We start from the raw sequence: 24,665 nt of genomic DNA on the forward strand, positions 1-24,665 counted from the left end.
GCGGCCGGCCCCTGCGCTCTCCCCCGAGGGACCACTTCCAGCTCTCCCCGCCCCGCCCCGCGGCGGCCCTCGGCCCCTCCTTCGCGTTCCACCCTCCCGACCAGCCCCGCCCCTCCGCCCCTGCCTGTCGCGCTCCGCCCCCGGCTCCCGGGCTCCTCCCCGGCCCGGCCCGCCACGCCCCTGGTCTCCTCCTCCTCGCCCCGCCCCCGGCCCCTGGCTCCTCTTCTCCCGCCCGCTGTGGCCCGCGTTTGGTTGTTAAGGTCCGCAGGCGCGCGCGAGCCCTGCTGCGACTAGGGGAGTCCCCTTCTCCAGACCGCCCAGCTCGCATCTCCGCGTCCGGCGCCGCCGCGCCCCGTCCTCCGAGTAAGTGCCTCCCAGGAGCGCCCACCCCGCGTGCCCCCTTCCTGGGCTCTCCCGATCGCTGGGGTTAAAATAAATAAACAAATAAAGCAGTCGGCATTTAGGGACTTTAAAAGTGTTCCTGGGGTCGCGCTTCCAGTCCACTGAGAGTTTCCGGAGTGAGAGTGGGAGAGAGTGGATGCGTAGGAGCGAGTGTGTATAAGTGGGTGTGCGTAAGAGTGTGTGCAGGAGCGCACAGCGTCGCAACTTCCCCGAGTTTCACCCTGTGTCTGCGTTGTAATGAGAATTCTAGATCCCGGACTAGGAACCCTTACAGATTGGGCCAGATTCTTAACTTCCACCTCCAGCGCTGAGCCCCACTCGCCATTCCTTCCTTCCTTCTGTGGAATGGCTCCCGCTATGTGTCACGTCCTCTTGGTAACCAACCGCACATGCTGGGATAGATCGGATTGCAAGGGTTATCAGGATGCCCCAGATTGCAGACTGAGTTGCTGGTCTGAGATTGTAGTCCGATTCTGCATTGTAAAACGGGCAAGGACCAGAGTTTTGCTTTGAGATTTTTCAGTGGAGATTTCCTTTGGAGAATCAAGTTGTGTGCACGTGTCTGTTTGTGTACAAGAGCGTACTTGTGTCATTCCAGCCCTCAGCACCTGCTGCAAGAACACCTGATGAGTTCCCAGGCCCTCTGGGCCCCGGGCTGCTGATATTTAAGACCAATCTTCCTGACCAGGCTTCAGCACCTAAAAGATGTTCATGGATTCAGCAACATCATGTTTCTAGGTCAACTGACACCTAGCACTAAGGAACAGTAGTTCAGTTTCCAGCGTTGAAACAAAAATGTTTAAATTGCTTAAAACTGATCATTCCACTCTCCATAAATTAATTTTATTGGGCAGGGGGCATTTTTCTATATTTAAAAAATTGATAGCTTTGCTATCATAACAGTATTGTACTTCAATCAATCTACAAATTAGTCTCTTCATCTATAAAAGGATTGCCTGGTTTCTCAGGTCCCATCTAAGTTCTAGTTGTAATAGTCTTTGAGTTCTTCCACATCTCAGTTTATTCTTGCTGTGTTCTTGTCATGAAAATAGAATACTCATAACATTTTCCCCACTTTCTTGACAAGAATTTGTTTAAGAGATGCTGCTAGGGAAATGACATTTTTGAGTAGAAAGTGTTCCCTGAGGTATCAGTATAACAAAACTATGTGGCTAAAGGAAATAACGAAGACAGGGTAGTCTTTAAGAAGCCATTGTGCATTGGCATATGAAAAGTTAAGAGCTGATAAATCACTTTAAGTGCTGCTTATCTTAGAAGATATTTTTATCTGGTTTGAATCCTGTGTTACACAAAAGTGTTTCCACACTGTTTTAACTAAGGAAACATTATACTTTGCAATGTAAACATATGACTCCATCTCTCTTTAAGAAAGAATAATTATCACACTTAATTAAACACCTGGAAACTTTTATTGCCACCTTCTAATTAGATCTGTCATAAGGAATTAAGTCAGCAATTTATTGTTAATATTCTAGCTAGTAACATAATTATCTTTTTTGTAGATTTTTAGGATGCATATTTTCCTCCATATACATTAATCATGGCCCACATTTTGAGTTTTAACCTCTAATTTCAATAAGGAAAGTTTAGGGAAGTGCACTACCTCTTATTTCTCTGTAAAACCTTAGATATTCAATGTTTTGCATTAAACTCTTTGCATTGACAAATGTAGGCTTTACAAGCTATTAAATTCTTCTGGATTACCTGAGGATCTAAAAATAATAAGTCATCGAATATAAGATGGTTCCACCAAAAGTATAATAATCATGCACAAATGGGCATTTTAAACATTTTCTTTAAGAGATTTTTACTCTATGATGCCTTTTGTTTTGATGGGTTGATATTTAGTGAGAAGTATTGTGTGATTCGGGATTCTTCTCACCTTCATTGTCTTAATATTCCATTTCTGATTACATTGCTAGACTTAGTCTCCAGCTGGGTATAGAGATGTCATGAGGACAGGCTGTTCTGGATCCTAAGCAGAATGGCAGAAACCAGGGTCGACACCCGCATGGGCCAAGAAGAGAGTATTTTGTGATGCCTTATTTTTTGCAATTTTCATTCTGTTGAAATTGGAGGAAAGGGTGTGTGGTGAGAAGCGATTACATCCAAACAGTACTCATTAGGAAATGCCAAGTTGGGGGAGGAGCAAATTTCTACATGGTTTATGACTTGGAGAACTTCAAATAGTTAATCTTTGGAGTTGAGTCACCCCAGTGCCAGGCACTGCAGCAGTCTCAGAGTTAATGGATCCAGTTAATTTACTTCTGCTGGAAGTAGCCGTAGTTGAAAATAACACTTCTTTCTTCTTGGAGATTTCATTAGTACTCAGAATCCAGCTTTGCTCCTCACCATGTAGCATGTAGTCCATTCCCCACCCTCCTCATTTTTGCTTGGTACAGTTGAAGGGTTTGAACATATAGTAATTTCCAGGAAGTAGGGGAGAAATAACAGTGACCAGAAAGTGCCACCTGTTTCCTTATGGAAGGGAAAGGGAGGAGGACAGGAGTGTTAGTGGAACCCCAGTACCAGGGGCACTGATTTGGGCAATGAGGACGTGAAGGGAAGTGAAGGGAAGGCACTGCATGGTGCTAGATTAACTTTTATTGCCTCACCCATCCTCATACTGCCCACATCCTGCACTTAATACCAAATGCACACAGTAAGAATTCAACCAATACCAAAAAGGTGCTCTGAACGCCCCACCTTTTATGTTTCTCTCTAGCTGGGAGTTCACTTCCTGCTCTTACCATCTCTGGTTTTGATGACTGTGGCCTGGAGTCTGCAATGACTGCAGTTTCTTGACTTTTGTCTTTCAATGGTGCTGCCCAACAGCTGGAAATGAGTGATTTGTGGAGGATCAAAAAAAACAAAAAATTAGAGAAACTTGTAAAATGTAAATCTGGTCCAAAATGTAAATCAGGAAGTCAGTTGCTTTTTAGTTACCTTCTGACCTGACAAGGAGGAAATGAGTTAAAAGTGAAGGGTGGATAATAGTAGAATGTCCTGGGCAAGAGGCACCAAAGAAACAATCTGGCCCATGGTCTTAGACCATTGCATTTGGGGTCATTTAAGTTTGGAGGCATCCAGTTCCCCAATCCAACTTTCAGGAAGAGAGCACTATTCCTTCCTGCAGTGGGTATTTATTGGGTATCTACCATGTGCCTGGCATTGCACAACTTTCTCATATTTACATGAAGGCCTGGAATCTGAGCGGGCAAGTTATTTATGCAAAGAAGAATGATGGTATGAAAGGGTCCCTGAAGGTAAGCTTATAATGGCAAAAATGCATTTGGAATTTCCTTGTGTTTCACAAAGGAAAGGTGCTTACTTAGGATGGTAGAACCATTTTCAAAGTATTTTTATTTTCCATTAATTAGAAACTGAAATAAGCATATTTCTTTTGGTATTTGTTAAAATTATCAGTGGTATAGCAGCAATAAACTTGATTCCATAGGATTTTGCTTTCTTGAACTTTCACATCAGACATGGAAGCTACCTGAGAAATTTATTACATGTATCATGGGCTTAGCAATAATCAAATAATACTTATCCTATCCTTTGAGAGAACAGTTGCTTTTTCTCTAGAAGCACATTTATGGTACACAAGCAGAGTAGCTCAAGTTCAGAACTAGCTGCAAAACTAGATGTATGTCCCTGCTTTGTTTCTCATATGGGATTGAACCCAGAGTTCACATATTGCTAGGCAAGCACTCTACCACTGACCTATATCCCCAGATACATCCCCAGGTTGGTCTCAAACTTGGGATCCTCCTGCCTCAGCTTCCTGAGTAGCTGGGATTACAGGAGTGTGCCAGCATGCCCAATATTGCCCTTTTTAATACAGAATAAGGAGGGTTATAGACCAGTCTGATAGTATTTCTGTAGAGGGACTGGAGACTGACTAGACAAATAACTCTTCTCTCCTAAAAAGAAAAATAGAAGTGTGAGGAGGTCACAAGAATGGGTCTCACCCCAAGCTGGCTTGTGAACAAATTTAGGTTAGTTTTCTTTAATAGAAAATGGTATTCATTTCAGATTTTCACATGTAAGTTTTCTTAACATTGAGAATAAAGATGACTTTGATCAAGAAGAGGTGGATTCAGATGACTTTACTGAAATCAGCTGCTCATGTCTCAGCTACCACTGGCTGGCTGTGACTTTGCACAGTCTACTTCAGCTCTTTGATACTGTTTATTCAAGTTTGAGGAGACTATTTACATTATAGGATTGCTGTGTGGATGAAACCAAAACATTCCTCTCCTGTTGTCAGTGGGTGGAAAGTGCCCAGCCAGTGGTGGACTTTGCTGATTTGGCCAAATAGGTCTCATTACAAGAAGGTGGCGTTAGCACTGGTATAGTGGAGCAGAGGGAGAGTGGTAACTTGTACCATATGTGCTTTTAGTATGAACTTTTTTTTTTTCTCTAATGATGCCAGAGGAGCCCAGAGACTAGGTTGAATATAACACAGTTTTAATGATTCCCAGCTGCAGGGTCACATGATTATATAAGGGAAATGCTGCTGCCACTACTCCTAGAGATAAATGAGCCAGAACAGGGCATTTGGGTTTTAAGTGTCTGAACACAGAGAAGAGCTGTGGTACCCAGTAAGCCTCCCTGTACATGAGGGAAGTTTTGAAAGACCTATTCCAATTAAGCTATGAATAGTTGGTTGACTCTTCATAGTTCCCATGTTTAAAATAGGTAATGGATGAAACCAGATTATCCAAGACATGTAGTTGCCTTTGGTGTCACAAAGAGACTTGGGCTGGCAAGTCTCACCAGGGGTTGTGTGTTCTGGGAGGCAGGGGTGGAGATGCATCCATAGGATTGTCCATAGCTGGCTCTTCTGGAGACATGGTACTCAGCAAGGCACATAGTAGTTCTTGAATGTTTGAGAGGAGCCAAAGAAGAGGAGACCAGCCCAGCTGTCCCATCCTGGCTCTTACTGCTTTAAAACAAGTTCATTTAGCTCAAGCCTTTTCCACTCCCAATCTTATTTAAACTCATTTTTAAAAAATGAGATTCTTATAACACACCTGTCAGAAAAAAAAGGTGGGGGCGCTGGATACAGAGGCTATGGTGTGTGCTGTGGAGACCTGATGGCTCTCATGCTGTTCTGTGTTGGGCTTTTCATCTAACTGTGTTCAGACCCACACAGATGCCAACATACCAGGCATGGCCCTAGGGGGAAATGCAGGTACAGTTCTGGCAACAGATTTCAAAGTTCAGGACAAGTTTTGATGACTCAGATCTTAAAGAGGTAAGCCCAGTACCTGATGCCATCATTCTGCAATCAGGAAATGACTCCTTTATTTTTCCTTCTTTCTTTAAGGAAATGAGAGAGTTTTTTGGGAGATGGCTAGTGTTTGGTTAAATACTGCTTTTATCTTTTTAGTGAAGAGATAGATCCCCCAGTGACTCATGGAGTGTACCTGGGAGAGGTGAATGAGCTTAAGCCTCCCCAGCTTCCGGTGATGACCTCTGTTTGCACATACCTGGCCATTTGCTCCTTTGGTTTTATGGCCAGGAATGACTGATAGTATCTGAAGGAATGGCTGTTATTATTTGCCAAAGTAAGAGACCCGGTATAAATAGGAATCTTCTAAGGAAGTAGGGAATTCCCTGCCTTGTGTACTTATAATTCTTATTGCCTCCCCAGAAGGAAGGCTCTGCCCAGGTGGGGCAGTTTGAGAACATGATTACCTGGGCAGCCACAAAGGTGATACACTTTGAACTTGTCCAGTGTGCTGTCTTTTAGGGATCATCTGGGGCTGCAAAGTTCCAGCCTGACTATAATTTATTCACCTGGGAAGCTTGATTTGAAATGTGCAGATTCTTGGGCTCCCACTTACTGCAGTATCACCAAAGGCCTGGCCTGGGAATCTGTATTTCTACACCCAACCTCACCCCGTAAATGATCAATGCACAGAAAATTTAGAATCTGTAGCCTGAGAGACATTTTCATGTCTTGTGATATAAAGAAGTTTTGTTCAGGCAGTGGATATCTGTCTGGATTTTTTTTTCTTTTTCTTTAATTTTTTTTTTTTTCAGCAGAAAGAGCAAATCTTTTAAAAGCACAGACATACTCACAAAATGCACTCTGATGAATCCATTTGGGACGTAATGAATGGTTTTCCTGGGTCTTCAGTGCATTGAAAAGTGTTGACAAGCAATCAGGTCAAGAACAAAAACAAAAAAAAAAGACTACTGAAACTAATAGTGATATCCCACAAATAGATCCAGGAATTGAAAGCCCATGAAATGGAAACATTGAAGAATCTTAGTTGAGAATCTAGATTTCGGTCACCGGCAGTGCTGACATTATAAAGCTAGGGTGCCAGCTACTTTGAGGACACCTCGGGTTTCTCTCTAGATTGATTACTGATCTGGAATAGCACCCTTTTCTCAAGCATGGCACAGGTTGGGAAGAATCCAGGTTTAGCCCAAGACTTAGAGTTGCCAAGGGGCCTTTTTTCCCTACTCCAGTGCTGCTCTGTTCTCCTGAGGTCCTGGAAACTCCAAGAGTAATCTGACTCCTTCTGAGAGTGCCCCTCTCATTTTGTAATGGTAGACAACAGGAAAATGGAAAACATACTTTTTTTTTTTTTCCTTCTTGCTGTAACTTCCTCCTTCTTCATCTTCTTCTTTTTGCGGGGGTGGGGTGGGGAAGGAGAGGTTGTGCCAGTTCTTGAGAATTTCTTCCTGCTACTGAAATTTTGGTCGGTTTTTAACTTATCATTCTAACAGGAGTCGTGGAAATTATGAATAATAAAGGTCTGCTACCGATGATATATGGTACCAATTTTAGTAGAACTATTGCGTCTCCCCCTGTAGGCTTAAATATTTGATTAGGGACCAAGAAATATGAAAACAGACAAATTTGTGTCTTTGCTTCAACCTTCCGCTATAGCCACCCATATTCTGGGTTTGCTGCCTCAGAGTCCAATACATCAGGCCTCCCATTGTCACCCTTTGGAATTGAGGCAGAGGGCGGAGGTTGAGACCGAGGGTAGGGCCAGAGATTTAACCACCTCACTCTTGCTGGTGCAGGCCTTGATTCTGAGTACCCTGCGAGTATATCTACTCCCAGTTTTACCCTTTTACTAGTCTTTTTTAAAGTTTGATTCTCTTTTATGGTTGCCATTAGTATTTGTACAGTCATGATAATAGTCTATCAGTATCTTAGTTTGTCAGGACTGTTATAAAAGAAATATCACAGATTCTGTGAGTTCAACACAGAACTTGTTCTCAGTTTTGGAGGCTGGAAGTTCAAGATCAGGATGTCAGCAGGTCTGGTTTCTCGGTGGCTTGCAGATGGCCACTTTCCCTCTGTGTTCTCCGATGGAATTTTTTTTCGGTGTCTGAATTTCCCTGATGCCTTTCCCTCTTCTTAGGCATCAGTCGTATTGGATTAGGGTCTCATCCTTGTGACCTCACTTAACCTTAATTATCTCTTTATTAAAGGCTTATTTCCAAACACAGTGGCACTAGAGGCTGAAACTTTCATATGTGACTCTAGAGGGGACACAACTGAGTCCTTAACAGTCCCTTTTGTAAAGGGTATTTAAAATACTCTTTGTATTATGATTGTCTTATGGTTTATATCTTTTCTTTTTTTTCTCTATACGCTTTTTAAATTGAAGATTATAATTGTACATAATGACGAGATTTGTTACGTATTTGTGCATATCACAATATAACGATATAATTCGATCAGTATCACCCCAAGCACCTCCCCGCTTCCTCTTGCTTCTCACCCCTGGTCACTTTCCTCTACTGATTTCCCTTTAATTTTCAGAAGACACTACTTCCCACAGAGAAACCAGATCTGCTGTGTGTTTTTTTTTTCTCCCCTCTCTAGCTTCCATATATGAGAGAAAATATGACCCTTAAACTTCTGAGTTTGGATTATTTCACTTAACAGAATAGTTTCTGGTTCTATTCATTTTCCTGCAAACAACATTTCAGTTTTCTTCATGACTGAATAAAACTCCATTGTGCATCTACACCACATTTTCTTATCCATTCATCCGTTGATGGACACCTAGACTAGTTCCGTAGTTTAGCTATTGTGAATTGTGCTGCTATAAACGTGGATATTCATGTATCATGGTAGTATGACAAATACTAAGAAGTGGTAGAGTTGCATCCTATGGTAGTTTCATGCCTAGTCTTTTGAGGAGCCTCCATACTTATTTGCATAGTGGTTGTACTAATTTACAGCTTCACCAACAGTGTGAAAGTGTATCTTTTTGTCTACATCCTCTCCAGCTTTTATTATTATTTGTATTCTTAATGACTGCCCTCTAAGTAGTGTGAGATGAAATCTCAGTGTAGTTTTGTTTTGCATTTCCCTACGTGTTAATGATGCAGAACATTTTAATATATTTGTTGGCCATTTGTATTTTTTCTTTTGAGAAGCACCTGTTTAATTCATCTGCCCATTTATTAATAGGGTTATTTGTGGGGTTTTTGGTGTTAATTCTACACGTGTAGCCACCACAGATCACAGTTATTATTTTTTGCCTTAAATAATTATCTTTTGAAGAAAATTAAAACAGGAGTTAAAAAGATTTTTATATTTGCCTACTTATTAACTAAATTTGGGGCTCATCTTTCCCCTCCACCTCATGTTCTTCAATATAAAACTTGTCTACATGTTCATCATCATTTTTAATGTAGACCCAAGGTTTACATCTGGTATTATTTTGTCATTCAGCATGAACTTCCTTTAATATCTCTTGTAGATCAGATCAGATTCTCTCAACTTCTCTGTTGTCTCTGCATGTCTTAATTTCCTCTTCTGGATATACTGGAATAGGGCCCACTGGAATGGCCTCATTTTAACTGAATCATATCTTTAAATGTCCTGTTTTCAAATGCATCTACATTCTGAGATACTGAGGGTAAAGCTTCAACATATGAATTTTAGGGAGTGGCTTAGTCTATTCATGCTGCTATAACAAAATACCTGACACTGGGTAATTTATCAAGAAAAGAAAATTTATTTGTCACAGTTCTGGAGACTAAAAAATCCAGGATCAAGGTGCCCTATTCAGTGTCTGATGAGAGCTGTTCTTTGTTTCCAATATACCTTTTTATGTCCTCCCATGGCAGAAAGGGACAAAAAGGAATGAACAATGTGTTCTCACATAGCAGAAGAGATGGAAGATGGGAGGGCATGGTACTCCTTTTAGCATTATCTATAGGACAGGAATCCAGAGGCAGAGTCTTGTGACTCAATCACTTCTCCAAAGATCCCAGTTTTCTGGGATTAGAATTCTAACATAGGAATTTTGGAGGGATATATATATATATTCAGACCATAGCTGGGAAGAATCATTTTATTCTGTGACTGTCATGATGCTTTAGATGCAGGTAAGAGAATGCCCAACTAACAATGGTCTAAATCAAAAAGACATTTAATTATCTTATATGAAGGGTAATCTGGGGTTGGGTCAATGGCTTGAACTGTGTCCTCTGGGATCAGGTTCTTTCTATCCTGTTCCCTTCCCATTCATAGCACGTTACCTTTTATCTGTAGACCTGCTACCCCATGGGCAGGAAATGGCTTCCTCAGCAACGGGCAGCACCCACCAACCTCATTCAAAGGCAGGAAGTGTGTGTATGTATGTGGAGGGCGGAACACAGAAGGTGGCAGTGATAAATTGGTTTTCTTGCATTTATCTCCTTTCATCAGAAGATCATTCTTTCCTGAAACCTTTGTGGACCTCATTGGTTAGCACCAAGTCACAGCTTTAGGGGAAGCTATGAAAGTGGGAGCGGGCCTTGAGGGAGAACCCTCTTGTGGGAACCTCTCCTGGCTATGCCTCTAACATGAAGGGAAAGGGATGTGGTTATTGGGTAGATAAATAGCATCTGCTTTAGTCCCAGAATTCCATGCCTAGAGGCTGCCTGCTAAGGCCACACTATTCCTGATTATAATAATTTCAGGTTTTATGGGAATTAAAACTAAACACCCATGTTAGTAATTGGGAGGCAAAAAAAAAAAAAAAAAAAAAAAAAACCCAATGGTTTGGAGGTGTTGAAAGTCACATATACTTAATTACTACTGGCAGTGAATTTTATGTTCAAGATCATGGGTTTATAAAAATAGTACTACTTACTTTGGAAGAAGTATCCCGCTTTCAAACCCAGAAAATGTCTATAAAATAGAGTTCCTTTTGTTTCTGGAAATGTTTATCACCCCAGTGATCAAGGCAAACACTTATCCAGTACTTATGATGGGTCAGGCACCGTGCTAAGTGCTTTGTACACATAATTTTCATCTTCAGAATGGATCTATGAGAAAAGCACTATTGTTAAACCTCATTTACAGATGAGGAATTGAAGTGGAGGAGATTAAACATCCTGCTGCGAGTGCCCGGTCAGCCTGAGATTCACACCCTGGCAGCTCAGCCGCCTCCCATACTTGTGCTGTGAATAGCTACAAGGTGTTGCCCCTCAGTAAAACTGCCACAGACCACCTCATTTTCTGGATTCCCAAAGGCTCTTACTTCTCCAGCCAATCCAGTTGTACTCCATAGGCTGCCTCCATGTTTCAATCTTGACAATTTGTTGATTTCGACAGTAGAAGGATGAACCACATGCTGTTTGGAACTGGTCACCCCACATCTCACTGAGTATGAGGTATGTAATCTCATGTGTGAGAGCACCCTATGCCCGAAAGCTTCTGCAATTCCAGTAGATGTCCAAGAGGTGGGTCATTTTGAATTGAGATTACCCTTGAGATATTATGGATATTGTTTGTTATATGCCTCTGAAAATATGTTGAAATGTTGTGTTAAGTTTTAACCCAAACTGCAAATGAAATCATTTCCCTTCAATACAAGAAGGACATTGAAACTGAATCCAGAAGATGCTGGCTCCTGATGGAATCTGCTGGATCCTGAAGCTACTCTATCCAATATATAGCAGTTCTTTCTATCCGTTGCCTATTGTTGTGCTGACAAGCCTAGATTTTAACACCTTTTTGAAACCTTTTTATTATAAAGTAAAACACAAATATAAAAAATCCACACGAAATAAATGTGAATTATTATAAGGCAAAACCCACAACAACAGCACTGAGGTCAGGAGATAGAACTTTACTTGCCCCCCCTCCCCAAGCCCCTTGACCCCTTCCAATCACATTTCCCTCTGTCCTCACAAAACTGAACACCATCTGACTTTTATAGTAATCACTCCTTGCATCTGTTTATGATTTTTATGCCCCAAGTGCATAACCAGGCACTCGCAGCAGGATGCTTAATCTCCTCCACTTCAATTCCCCACTATAGTTTAGTCTTGTTCATTTTAAAAAATAAAACAAAAACATGGTGTGTCTTTTACTCCACATATTCCCTTACCACCTTCTTTTCTTAAAAAAAAAAAAACAAAACAATGCAGATTATTTGTGGAATTACCTGGACTGTAATCTGTAGACTTTCTCACAGTCTTGATGATACGAGGCATGCCCTTGGCAAAGCTCCACCTGTTCCTTTGCTCTTTGTCTCCTGTATCTGGATCTAGAGGTTGATAAGACTCAGGTTCTATCCCTTTGGCAAGATTTTAGGTACTGGTATGTTTTTTCGCTGGAAGGTATGAGGCCTGGTTTTTCCGCTCTTTTTTGAGGTAAGCAAGCTGTTCATCTTTGGTGTCTAGGTCTATTAATTCATCCGGGATTGCAGAATAGTGATATTCAAATTCTGTCATTTTAATTTTATTGATTAGTTGGAATAATTTTACAAGGATAGACTCTCCTTTTATCTGTTATTTGATGTGGACTTTTTTTCCCTTTCCTTATTAGCCTGTTAGGAATTGCCCGACCCCTTTTGACTCTTCTCCTATTAGGTTGAGATTTTTGCTTCAATCACAGTTCTGCTCACTGGGGGAGGCTTGTCCCCTGAGCAGGTGTGTGGGTGCAGCACCAACGGGTCCCAGGTTGTTCTGTGGACTCATAGAGGTCATGTGGTACAGTTCACACAGGAAAAGCAATATAAACGTTTATTTCCTTTGATTTACCTAGCTTACAAAAATTGATTTCCTGTCATTCTCAGAAGGTTGATCATTAGAGTTGTTTTTCTTTGCTTTTTTTTTTAATCATTATGAGTTTATGGAATTGAATATTTTTGATGGGTTGCAACCCATGGAAATTTTGATTTTTATTAAGATTCAAATTATTCCATCCTTGGCTGATGGACCAGTGGGAGCCTCTTCTACTTGGTTCCTGAGGTTTTGGGACATGACCTTAGTAATCTTGAGAACTTCCTGCTATTTGGTTATGTTAAGGTGATCCAGGCTTATCTTTTTTTTTAGAGAAAGACAGAGAGAGAATTTTAATATTTATTTAGTTTTTGGCGGACACAACATCTTTGTTTGTATGTGGTGCTGAGGATCGAACCCGGGCCGCACATATGCCAGGTGAGCACACTACTGCTTGAGCTACCTCCCCAGCCCAATCCAGGCTTATCTTGTACATTTCCCGCCCAGACCAGGAACTAGCCATTTCTCCAAGAACCTCTTGTTTCTTTAGTGAGAAATGGCATTTCAGTACCATAATCCAGGCAGTAGGGATGCTCATTCACTGCAATGGCTATTCTTTGCAGTCCTTTTCACTGGTCACAGCTGGGAAAAATAGACACATTTACATATAAACACATACACTCTTGTAAAGATACAGTACTTCTTGAGTTCATATTGATATATCCGATTCAATTTCAAGACTACAGAGTTTTTATTTAATCTCTTATATATACTTTTCCATTTCCTTTCTCCCATGCTTAGAATCCTGGGTTTTTAAGTCATAGAAGAGAGAAAATGGCAGTCATATAATTACCCATTTGTTTGTCCCATATTACACATACAACAATTTTTGAATAACAACATAAATACTATAATTACTAGCTGTGACTACTGAAAAACAGTACAAGTAATTGTTTTGGCGTATGCCATACTCATTCTTCCCCAGTTTTTTTTTTTTTTTTTTAATGGTTGATCCTATCTACATTGTCAGACCAGACAGCCATTACTTACTGAAGTATCTACCCTTTAATATTCACTTAGTTTTATTTCTACAAATAGCTGTATGCATCACACTTATCACCAGTCTTCATGTCAGTGACTCTAGAGATTTCAATTAAAGTTCTTTGTCTAGTGTAATTAGTAAGTTGGAGTCATAGAAATAATGTTCCCAATTTCTTTATACAGTGTGTGTGTGTGTGTATTAGTTGTAGATGGACACAGTATCTTTATTTTATTTGCTTTTATTTTTATGTGATTCCAGGGATGGAACCCAGTGCCTCATGCATTCCAGGCAAGTGCTCTACCACTGAGCCACAACTCCGGCCCCCCTAATTTCTTGATTATATTTGTGACCTTTATAATTAAAGTCAGGTATATATATATATATCTATCTTTGGCTCACATTTTCTTTCCTTGAGAATTTTCAATGTTACTCTATTTTCTTTTTTCTTTTTTTTAGTTGTAGATGGACATAATACCTTTGTTTTATTTATTTATTTTTATGTGATGCTGAGGCTCAAACCCAGTGCTTCATACATGCTAGGCAAGTATTCTACCACTGAGCTACAACCCCAGTCCCTCCATTTTCTTTTGACATAAAGTATTGTTGCCAAAAGGTCTGATGATGACTATCTCATTTTATTTCCATCTATATGGTCTGCTCAGCACTTTTGAGAGTATCGACTGTATATCTGTTATATACAATCTGCTGTATACCTAGCCTTCCAATACATGAATTAGCATGTGATTACGTTACCAATTCTGAGTTTATGATGGTCAGTCCTGGTACTAAATAATCTCTTCTTTTTTTTAAAAAAAAAAGAGAGAGAGAGAGAGAGAGAGAGAATTTTTTTAATATTTTTTTTTTTTTAGTTATCGGCGGGCACAACATCTTTGTATGTGGTGCTGAGGATTGAACCCGGGCCGCACGCATTCCAGGCGAGCGTGCTACCGCTTGAGCCACATCCCCAGCCCCAATAAGCTCTTCTTCCTGTTAACCCAGAATGAGCCACGTACTCTCAGTAACTAGCTTTTTTTTTTTTTTTTTTATCTTTGTAAACACAGCTGAACCTTGTAAAGTGTACATAGCACTAAATATATGCTTATTTTTGAGTGTTGTGGAAGGATGAGGGCTTTATTCCTTTCCTCCTTAGCCTGTCAGGAACTGCCCCATCCCTTTTCACTCTTCTTCCACTGAACAAGGCTTTTGCCTCAGACACAGCTGTGCTCACTGAAGCCATCTCTTCTCTGAGCAGGTGTGTGGGTGCAGCACCCATGGGTCCTGGGTTGTCCTGTGGACTCTCTGTCAGCTTGCTAGAATTTTTAGTGTATTTTCAGGACTTGCACATAGGGAAACAATCACTCCTCCAGAACACTCCATACCATGGTGAATACCAGTGGGGTGCCTGTGCCTATTTGCTGTCCCTTTGTCCGTACTTTTGCCTCTCACCTCCTGGGTTTTAGGGCCCAGAACTTGGTCTTTGGGTGACCTTTCTTTTCTGAACACTACTGTGTCATTGGATGCCTTCTCAGACAGATCCTCGTTGGTCCTGTCCTCTCCTTTCCTGGCTGATCTTTTTGCTTGTTGCTTGGCTGTCAGAACCTATGGCAAGTATTACAAAATGGGGAACTTTGGCCCAGATGCATTTTGTTCCACTTACACACTGTGTTTAGCTTTTAAAATTTAAATGTCAGTAGGACCTGTGCCAATTTGGCCAAAGTCTCTGTTCCTCCCTCTTGTATTGTCCTGGTCAGTGGCACATTTCATTTACCTGCTCTGATTCCTTGGACTGTTGAGTTGGTGGCCTCTGAATGTCTGTATCTCATTCTTCTCAAAGCATTTGCCTCACGGGTGCGACCTTGGGCTGCCAGGTTGCACGCCTGACTTGCACTAGTTCAGTGAGTGTTGTTGACCTGGTTCTGCCTGTTAGGTCCTGGCCTGTGGGCCATGTAGACCTTTTTCTTTCTTCCGTTTGAGTACCCATCTCATGTAATAACAGGAAACAAAAACCAGTCTAGTGATAAATAGCTTTTAAAAACATTCAACCTACAGAAGTAACAGTGGGAATAATCAAGAAGTGATGGAATCATGGATCTTACTTGATGGATGTGAAGGCTGAAGTGATCCCTTATTTCAAGAATCAAGAAAAGGGAACCTCATAATCTTAATTGCACCAGGGAGATCTCACTTATAACAGGGAGGTGGAGATGTGGAAAAGCCACAGTGACTTGAGAACTTGCTCTGATGCCCCACTTTCCTGTTCCTGGTTAGTGCACTGAGGAAGGAGCTGTGGAGTGGGGCTCTGTGTGCCCAGGGCTGGTGGCTAGGACTGTGGGAAGCAGCTCAGGAGCCTGACCCACCCAGGCGAGTTTTTCCCCAGATCTGATTCAGACCTCAATCTAAACAAACTGTAACTGTTTTTTTTTTTAATTATGTTTTTATTAATTCTGCAGAAGTCATACTGAAGAATTTTTCTTTTTTTCTGTTATCAGCTGCCCGGATTTTTGCCTTTTGCCTCTGCTTTGCCTGTACATGAACGACATGTGTTCATAGCGACTCAGTATTTATTGTGCACTAATATGTGCCAGGCACTGTACTAAGGCCTCTATACACATTGCCAAACTTGTCAATAACAGTTTAAATAGATTCTAGCATTGCTATCCCCATTTTAAAGATGAGAAAACAGACCCTAAGAGCCTTAGTTGTTACCTAAGGTCAGAGGCAAATCTGAAATTCAAATCCATTGGTTCTTCACCATAGTGCTGTACTTCCTCTTGCAGAAACTATCTCTAACTTTATCCAGCCAATGGGCAGGTGCTTTCTGTAGGTCTGAAACAGCTGAGCTCCAGGGGTTGGAGGCAAAGCTGACTTCCTCTGTGAGATTTAGCTCTTGAAGAGATTGTCCTCAGAGCTGCACAAAATCCCTGATTTAGACCCTGCAGAATGAATGGGCAGGGAGGGGGAGTAATACAGATGGAGCTGGGAAATCTCACAGCCTCAGTAGCCCCAAGCTTGCAAACTCATTGGCAGGGCTGCAGACAACTTGAGAGTGGCAAGTCTTACTGATAACAAGTCAGCAGTGTTACCCATACTTGCTTGTTATCACCTCAACAAAAGGACAGGAAAAGTGGCGTGAAACAAATGTGCCAATTTTAAAACTTGTTAGGCATTCTAATTTGGTAGAGAAAGAATTTCAAAGTATCTAAAAATAAGGGGTTTGAATTTCTTACTATCTATACTATTTCTACATATGTTATTCTCAGAGTTTTTTCCTTTCTTTCTTTCTTTTTTCTTTTTCTTTTTCTTTTTCTTTTTTTTTGCTTCTTTTGGTACTCTGTAATTGGAAAGGCCATGGATAGTTGTGTACAAAGTGGCTGTTCAGTGGCAAGCTGGGTAATCTTGCTGAGAAGTTCAGCCCCTCTGGGCCAGAATTTCTACATCTAAGAAATATGAGATATGAACTAGATAATCTCTAATCCTTTCCAGCTCTGAATTCAGTGGTTCTGATATTTATAACCTGTACTTTTCATTATTGTTTTAAGCATAGAAACCATGGGAGGCTAAAGTCACTGGCAGAACCAGAGAGTAGTGCCCTGGGTCCCCTTGGAAGGAAAGCTATTCTACCTCAGTGTGACTGAGGAATTCTGCACAAGGGGTTGGTGTGGGAAGCCAGAACTCTGGTCCTGAGTCTCCCCAGGAGGCCCTGGGACTACAAAACGTCCTGAGATACTCCTGTGAGTGATTTATTTTTAGAACTATCTTTGTGTTCCCCTTCATTGCTAAGTGACGGTTAGCTATACTTACATATGAGGAAATCTTGCTAAATTATGTCTTAGCCATCTGTGACAGTATCCAAGAAGCAGATACAAGTGACCACAAGTGAATTCATTTTTCAGGATGAGCAATGGCTGGGGGTATAGTTCAGTAGTATAGCACTTGCCATGTATATATGAGGCCCTGAGTTTGAAGGGCTGAAGGAAAAAAAAAACAAAAAAAAAAAAAAAAGAAGGAACAAGACCTCTAAATGACCTAAAATATACATCAACTGCTTATATATACATATATATATATATATACACACAAACACACACACAATTATGCTTATGTATAGAATGGTGCTTCCTTGAAGTGAAACGCTATGCAACTTTAGAACAAAGTTGGTCTCTGTACACTGATTTGGAATAATCTCCAAGAGAGATTAAGTTGAAAAACTAAATAATGATCTCATTACATTAAAAAAGGCATATTATATTTTGATGAGTGCATAAGCATTTTTTTTGAAGAATGAACAACATACTGTTAGTAGTGGTACTATGAGTTGGAAAAGGGGAAAGGAGTTTATATTTTCATTCTATATTATATTATCTGCAGTTCTTAAATTTCATAATAAAAATATATTTGGCAAAGGAGGGAATTTAGATTTCAGTTGAGGTTTTGAGACATTCTAATACTTCCTTGGAAAAATCTGTATAAAAATAGCATGCTGAGAAAAAGCAAAGCATATATAAACACTGCAGGCTCCCAATATTAGAACTCCCCACTTCACACTCTTGGGCTTTATAGTGCCCTCTTTACAGAACACAGCTCTTTGATGAATACATTCTTCTAACCCAGAATAGACAATGGATCGATCTCCAATGTCTATTTAAAAAGTCCTGAGGACAGCTGGGGATGTAGTTCAGTGTAGAGTGCTTGCCTAAGTATGTGTGAGGCCCTGGGTTCGATCCCCAGCACTAAAGCCTTGAAGAGCAGTATGGCAGGGTGGACAGAGAGTGTGGCATGTCCTATTGGTTTGTTTTTCTGCATAGTGGTCATGGAAGTCTGCCATGCATCAGGTACAGTGCTGGTGTAAGGATGCAGAGGTGTACTGTGCATCTATCAGAAACTGCATTTGACTCTCCAAGTCTCAGTCTTCTCACTGGTAGAGCAACCTGTCAGGATCAAATAGAACAACAAACACAAGGCTCCTTGGAGAGGCCCAGAGGACAATATTTGCTCACTTGCCCTCAGCCTTCTGTCCATGTCCAGAGCTAGGTCTGATCCCATCCCTCTTCCTCTGCTTGTTTCCTTTGGTTCCCATTGCTAAACCCATCAAACCAGCCAGGACACACCCACTCTTCTCTGCCTGGATATATAAACCTCAGGTGAGACGTATCTCTCGCTTCCTTGTGCTGGACGACCTCAGCCTGTCCTTCCAGAGCTGGTTCAGATGCTGCTTCCTCATTAAACCCTTCTGAGCCCAGATGTGCTCTCTTACTCTTCAGAGTTTTGAAGAACTCCTTCCAGCTCCCTGTCTTGACGTCCGTAACTTTCTGCCTTAGTTGCACCTGAATAACTTCCTGTGGGTAGTAACTAAGGTTGTTTTTGTTTTCCCAGCTTTATTGAGGTATCATTGGCAAATAAGAATTGCATACAGGTGTAAACGTGATGATTTGGTATATGTATACATTGGGTGGTTGTTGCCATGTTCAAATTAAGTACACACCCTTCACCACAGATAGTTACCGTTTATGTAATGTGGTAAGAACACTTAAGATCTGCTGTCCTTTAAATTTGAAGTCAATAATACAGTATTATTAACTATATTCACCCCAGCTGTACATAAAATCCTCAGAACTTTTCATCCTATACCTGAAGGTTTGTGCCTCTAACCAATCTCTGCCCATTCCCCACACCCTCCAACCAAGTCCTGGCAACCAACCACTGGTTTGATTCTGTGAGGTAAATAATGAAGTTTTGGTTTTCTTTAGAATGCATCTTTTTACTCATGTTCTCAGTAAATATGCATTAATGAGTGACTTCATTTTTATGATTGCTTAAATTTCGTTTTTACTTTACTTTAAGGGATTATTTTAGTTTGACACTAATAAAAGTGAGAACTTTCCTTAGAATCTGCTCTGATCAGCAGATTAGGTAGTTTCCTTTCTCTTATAGAAACTAATCTTGACCATTATGCAATTGCTAACCCTGAAGAATTTTTAGGAGACCAGGCAGATTTCTGTCTGGGATGGTCATTCTGTGCATGAATGATGGTCTCATTAGTTCCTAAGAGATAAGGTGAGATCTCATTCTGATAATGTGAAAACGCAAACATGCTGCACCCACTGTTGAGACAGCTCCCAACAAAAGCAAGAGAAATTGAGAAAGAAAAACAGTAAAGTTGTGGATGTGTGTGAAAATATCTTGTTTCATTTCTCATATTTCTTTCTGTCGTTATATACAGTTGTGACCATAAAATGTACACAGTTGATGTTCTGTTTTTTTTTTTTTTTGTTGTTGTTTGTTTGTTTGAGATTCTTTCCTACAGAGTTTTCCATGTTTTTATGGACATATTACTCTGTTTCTAAATGAAACTATCTGAGTTCAGTCGATTATTGCCTTTCTTGAGAAAGAAATAGAGACCTGGAGGGTGGTACAAAGATGCAGCCTGGTACACAGCACGTATTTTAAAAAGACATGATCTTATTCAGATTGCTGAGGGGTACTGGAGCTAAAATGTTAATAAATGATTTGAAGTTTGCAGCAAAATCAGTGAGATTAAGATCTTGAAGTGCTTTTAAAAGTTTTCTTTAATTAAATACTCATCTTTAAGAGATTAGAGTTTTTGCTCAAGTAGTGGCTTTTTATTTACAAAGGCGGTTAAAAGCAGCTGGACAGCAGCTTTTCCTTATCAGCAGGTTTCTATTACTAGCCTCTAGTTGTTTGCTAATAAATTTCAGGTCTCTAACACTAATAGGATGGAATAATTTACATAGAAGAATCTAGCTTCCTTTGTCAGAAGAAACTAATCTGGCTGGTGCCTACAGGCAATAAGGTGTGTTTAACATGTGGAAAGAATTAGGTTAAATACCAGAATCTCTTTGAGGTCTGTGGATATAGGCTCCAAAGAGAAAGAGAGGGGCATTCAAAATGGAATTGCAGAGAATTTTAACAAGCACTAAATACTCATTCTTGGAACTAATCTTGTTTTGGCCTGAGGCTAAGTTGACTAGATTTATGCTCCATTTCTTGACTTAAAGCCACAATTGCTCCTTCTTACAAGGAGAACCCACTGTCTTCTGACATGATTTTGTAGTGTTCCTTTATGGAGATTCTCACTTATTTTGCATTTCTTTCATCTCCCAGAGTCATTAATGCAAATGTTGATTCAAAGTAAATTTGCCTTTTGGGCTACTTACCTGTTAGGAATTAGTATAATTTTATAATGCTCTCACCTTACCATGTTTATCATGTCTAATCTATAATTTCATGAAGGAATGATTGTCAGATTTCACTGTGTTTCTCAATGGGGATGTCTGTGTCTTTGCCCACGTGACATCTGTGGTTTTATTTATGAAAAGACACACAAAATATGGGTCCTTTTTTTTTTAAGGACTTAATAAGGGTATTCAGTCTTACTAGTCACCCAAACCAGCTTCACTGGGTCCCAAGAAGATCCATGAGAAGGACTCTGTTAAACTGTAATTTAGCCCCAAGTTTAAGAGAGGATCTGCATTGCACTGGACTCAGTTAAAATATATTCTAGGATTTAGAAGAAATCTTCTTAAGTAGATATCTTTGAAATGCCTTCAGTTCCTGGGATTGGGACCAGGGTGCCTGAAATCGGGATTCTGCCAGTTTCATATTTGGACTTTACTGACACAAAACTCAAAGTGGATGCTGTTCATTATTGCCAGTCTCTTCTGACCATCCTCATCACTAACTCTTGCCCTGCCCTAGTGCTCAGTTATCATCTGTGACATTTTAAAGCTGTTCTTGCCCTTGTATAAGATAGGAATGTCAGGTGGGAGACAAGTCTTGAGGTAGACATGAGGTGAGGTCCTTCTGTATCCTTGGCGTAGTTCCTTAAAAAACCAGGTCTAGGATCAGAACCCAAACTTCTAGCTGTTACTATTTCCACACTGCCAAGATGTTAAAGTTTTAAAAAATTGATAGAATCATCCCAAACCCATATGATGGTCAGCCCAAGGTACCACTTTACCAATTATTTCATTTAGTTTTTATCATTCAGTCAGCTAATGATTATTAAATGTCTTAATAATGTATGCAGAGAATTGAAAAATTAAAGAGAAAGTTCCTCTCCTCTGGGAGATGTTCATTTAGTTCTAAGGATAAGGTTAGGATGGAAATAATTAGAACACTATGCACAATGCATAGGAAGGATGAATTAGTTACCCTTTGCTACGTAACAAGCACCTACAAAAACTGAGGTTAAAAAAATAATAAACATTTATTACTATACACAATTTCTGTGGGTTAGGGATTTGGGAGTAGAACTAGGCGGTTCTGACTTGAGGTTTCCCATGAAGTTGAAGTCAGGGAGTGGGCCAGGCCTGCAGACATCTATAGGTTTTTCTAGAGCTGGAGGATCCAGTTCCAACATGGTTCATTTATATACCAGGGTCTAGGCCGGAGGCCTCAGTTCCTCACTCTGCAGACCTCTCCCCAGGTTTACTGCCTAAACCAGGACATGGTGGATGGCTTTCTCCAGAGTGGGTGATAAGAAGAGCATGAAGTGGAAGCTTCAAACATCTTTTGTCTCGAGCTTTGGAAGTCACACACCATCCCTTCCATTAGACCCTGTTAGTGACTTGGGTCATGTGGGAGTGGTTACACAGAGAATGAATACTAAAAGGTGAGAATCATTGGGACATCTTAGAGACCAGCTGTTTTAAGATCTGCATAGTAATGAACAAAAGAGTGTTGAGATGCCACAAAAGAAGGAGTGGAATGTAGAAGGGAAGGCTTTTCAGTAGCTGAGGTTGAGGGGAAGGGTATTGAGTAAGACAGGACATCAGTGGCAAAGGGGTGGTGGACATCAACAGGAGTCAGTGTGTTCAGGGGCCATTAATGGAGGAGTTTGCTATGAATAAAATCTGGCAAAGTAGAAAGGGGCCAGGACCAGTGAGGTCTGAAGGCCAAGCAAGGGATTTTGGACTTTCCTTGATTGTTAGTCACCAGTCATTGAAGGCTTTGGAGCTGGCCATTGATGTAAACATTGGCATACTTTAGTTTTATTGGTACCTGAACTTTAGAGATTGGGTGCCTTCTTTTTTGTTCTCAGTATTATCTTGGGAGTCAGATCCCTAATTTCTAAAACTCTAAAACACTTGTATCCCTTGACCACAAACTTCCTTATACTGTTTAACTTTTCATGTATTTGTCTTCTTATCACAGGTAGATTACAAGGGCCACAGGACCATATCTTTATCTGTTTCTATTTCCTCTGCTATGCCTAGCACACTGGGTATCCAATGAACACTTGCTAACTGGTTAGATAATAGCACCCTGTTACTGTATGTGTGTACAGCCACCGTTTCCAGTCTGTGGTGCATAATTCACAGTTGATTTTTTTTTTTAAAGAAAGGGCAATTGCAGTAGATTTGATTTATGGAAGTGGAAAAAAATATTCAGAATCAAACTCTGTGCTTGGCGTTTGCCAAAATATTTACAGGAAACTTAAAATGGTAATTTTTATTTTAAAAACTCAAGTATATTATTTTCAGCTCCAAAGAAACTTCTTATTTTTCTTAAATTAGTCTAATAGAGGAATAACCAGCCACAGTATGAAGTAAGGGCTGCTTTCATCCTGTATAGTAAAGGGCAGCTTCTTTCAATACACACAGGACATTTCTGAAATAAGACTCCTGTTTAGGAACTGGGGCAGGATTGTGAACCTCCTCTTTCCTTTTGTTTTGAATGAAATGATCATTGACCATGTATTTGCATTAACTACATATTTCACTGAAGAGATTGTTTCAAAAAAGTTGGGTACTTGTGGTCTCAAGTTAGCAAAGACATTTTTGCTTTCTTCTCTCAAAAATTTCCCTCAAACCTGATTAGTAAGAATCAGGAATGCAGACCATATCCTCATAAACCTTGAGGACATCTGAATCTCTGAACCACTACATAGGACTTAAAGGTAGAAGGCAGATAAAGGAAGACAAATGAGTTCGTTGAGAGATGGGGAAGGGTCAGAAATGAAATGCCTGTGAGCCAGGGGCAGGGGACAAGGGGAGAAAACCAGAAATGATTGATTTGCTCACAGAATCCCAGGAAAGCTCTGAATGAGAGTTCTCCTGTTCCATGGAAGCAGAGGTGAGGCAGATGGCTTTGTCCTGGGAGTGAAGAATGAAAGCCTACAAGAGGTGAAGAGCCTCCCAGGATGACTAGGGAGGGAAGTTACCCTTTGCAGCCATGACCCAGGAGCAGCCAGTCCAGGATGAGGCTGAGGGAAGAGTGGACCCCTCTTCTGGCCGGGTTGCTGGAAGAAGAAAACAAAATAGATTTTAAAAGAAGAGAAAGGAAAATGGGAAGTCCTGGCTGGGGTTTGAATTCCGTCTCTGTCACCAATGAACTGTGAATTTTGGGCCAATCAATTAATGTGTTTTGATTTTAGTTTCTGTATTTGTTAAATGAAATGTTGCATGGGTCTTTTGATGTTTAAAATCTGTGCAAATTCTTGTGCTTTATGATTCTGTTGGATAAAAGGCAATCAGAAACCCAGCAATTCTACTTCTGGCTATTTACCTAAGAGCCATGAAAGCATGTGTCCACACTAGTATTTATATGCAAGTGTTCACAGAAGCACTATCCATAAGATCCAAAAGCTGGAAACCGCACCACTACCTACAGTTAGTGAACAGATAACAAAATGTGATATGTTTATGCTGTGGAGTGCTATTTAACAATAAAAAAGAACAAAGTACTTTGTGTAATACAACACGATGGATTTCAAAAACATTATGCTAAATGAAAAAAAAAAAAACAGATGGAAAAGACCACATGTGGTATGATAGAAAAGGTGAATCTATGAAGTCAGCAAATAGATTACTGGCTGCCTGGGGCAGTGAGAATGGGCACATGGGCACTTTAGGGGGTAATGAAATGTTGAAATGATATTTTCTTTCTCCTAACACTATATCTTTTTCTAACTTATTTCACTTAGCATGATGTCCAACAGATTCATCCCTGTTGTTAGAAATGACAGAATTTCCTTCTTTTTAATTTTATTTTAATTGACAAATAAACATTGTATGTATTCATGGTGTACAACATGAGGCTTATATATGTATATCTACACATATACTTATAGGCATATACATATATTTATATACACACATTGATGGTGGAATAGCTAAATCAAGATATTTAATATTTGTATTATCTTCATACTTATTTTTGTGTGTGTGTGTGGTGAGAACACTTAAGATTT

The 24,665-nt window shown here is 40.3% G+C and overlaps 1 protein-coding gene across 1 annotated transcript in view; it reads left to right on the forward strand.

The window, feature by feature from the left end:
- The first annotated feature begins 258 nt into the window (after nucleotides 1–258).
- Tnfaip8 (TNF alpha induced protein 8) overlaps nucleotides 259–24,665 on the forward strand; it is a 110,997-nt gene continuing 86,590 nt past the window's right edge. Inside the window, exon 1 of the mRNA XM_076855886.1 lies at nucleotides 259–363. Coding sequence (XP_076712001.1) covers nucleotide 363 — 1 coding nt within the window. The 5' untranslated portion in view covers nucleotides 259–362. The remainder of the gene's footprint in view (nucleotides 364–24,665) is intronic.

Source organism: Callospermophilus lateralis, chromosome 5 (genome assembly GCF_048772815.1).
Source record: "Callospermophilus lateralis isolate mCalLat2 chromosome 5, mCalLat2.hap1, whole genome shotgun sequence".
Lineage (NCBI taxonomy): Eukaryota > Metazoa > Chordata > Mammalia > Rodentia > Sciuridae > Callospermophilus > Callospermophilus lateralis.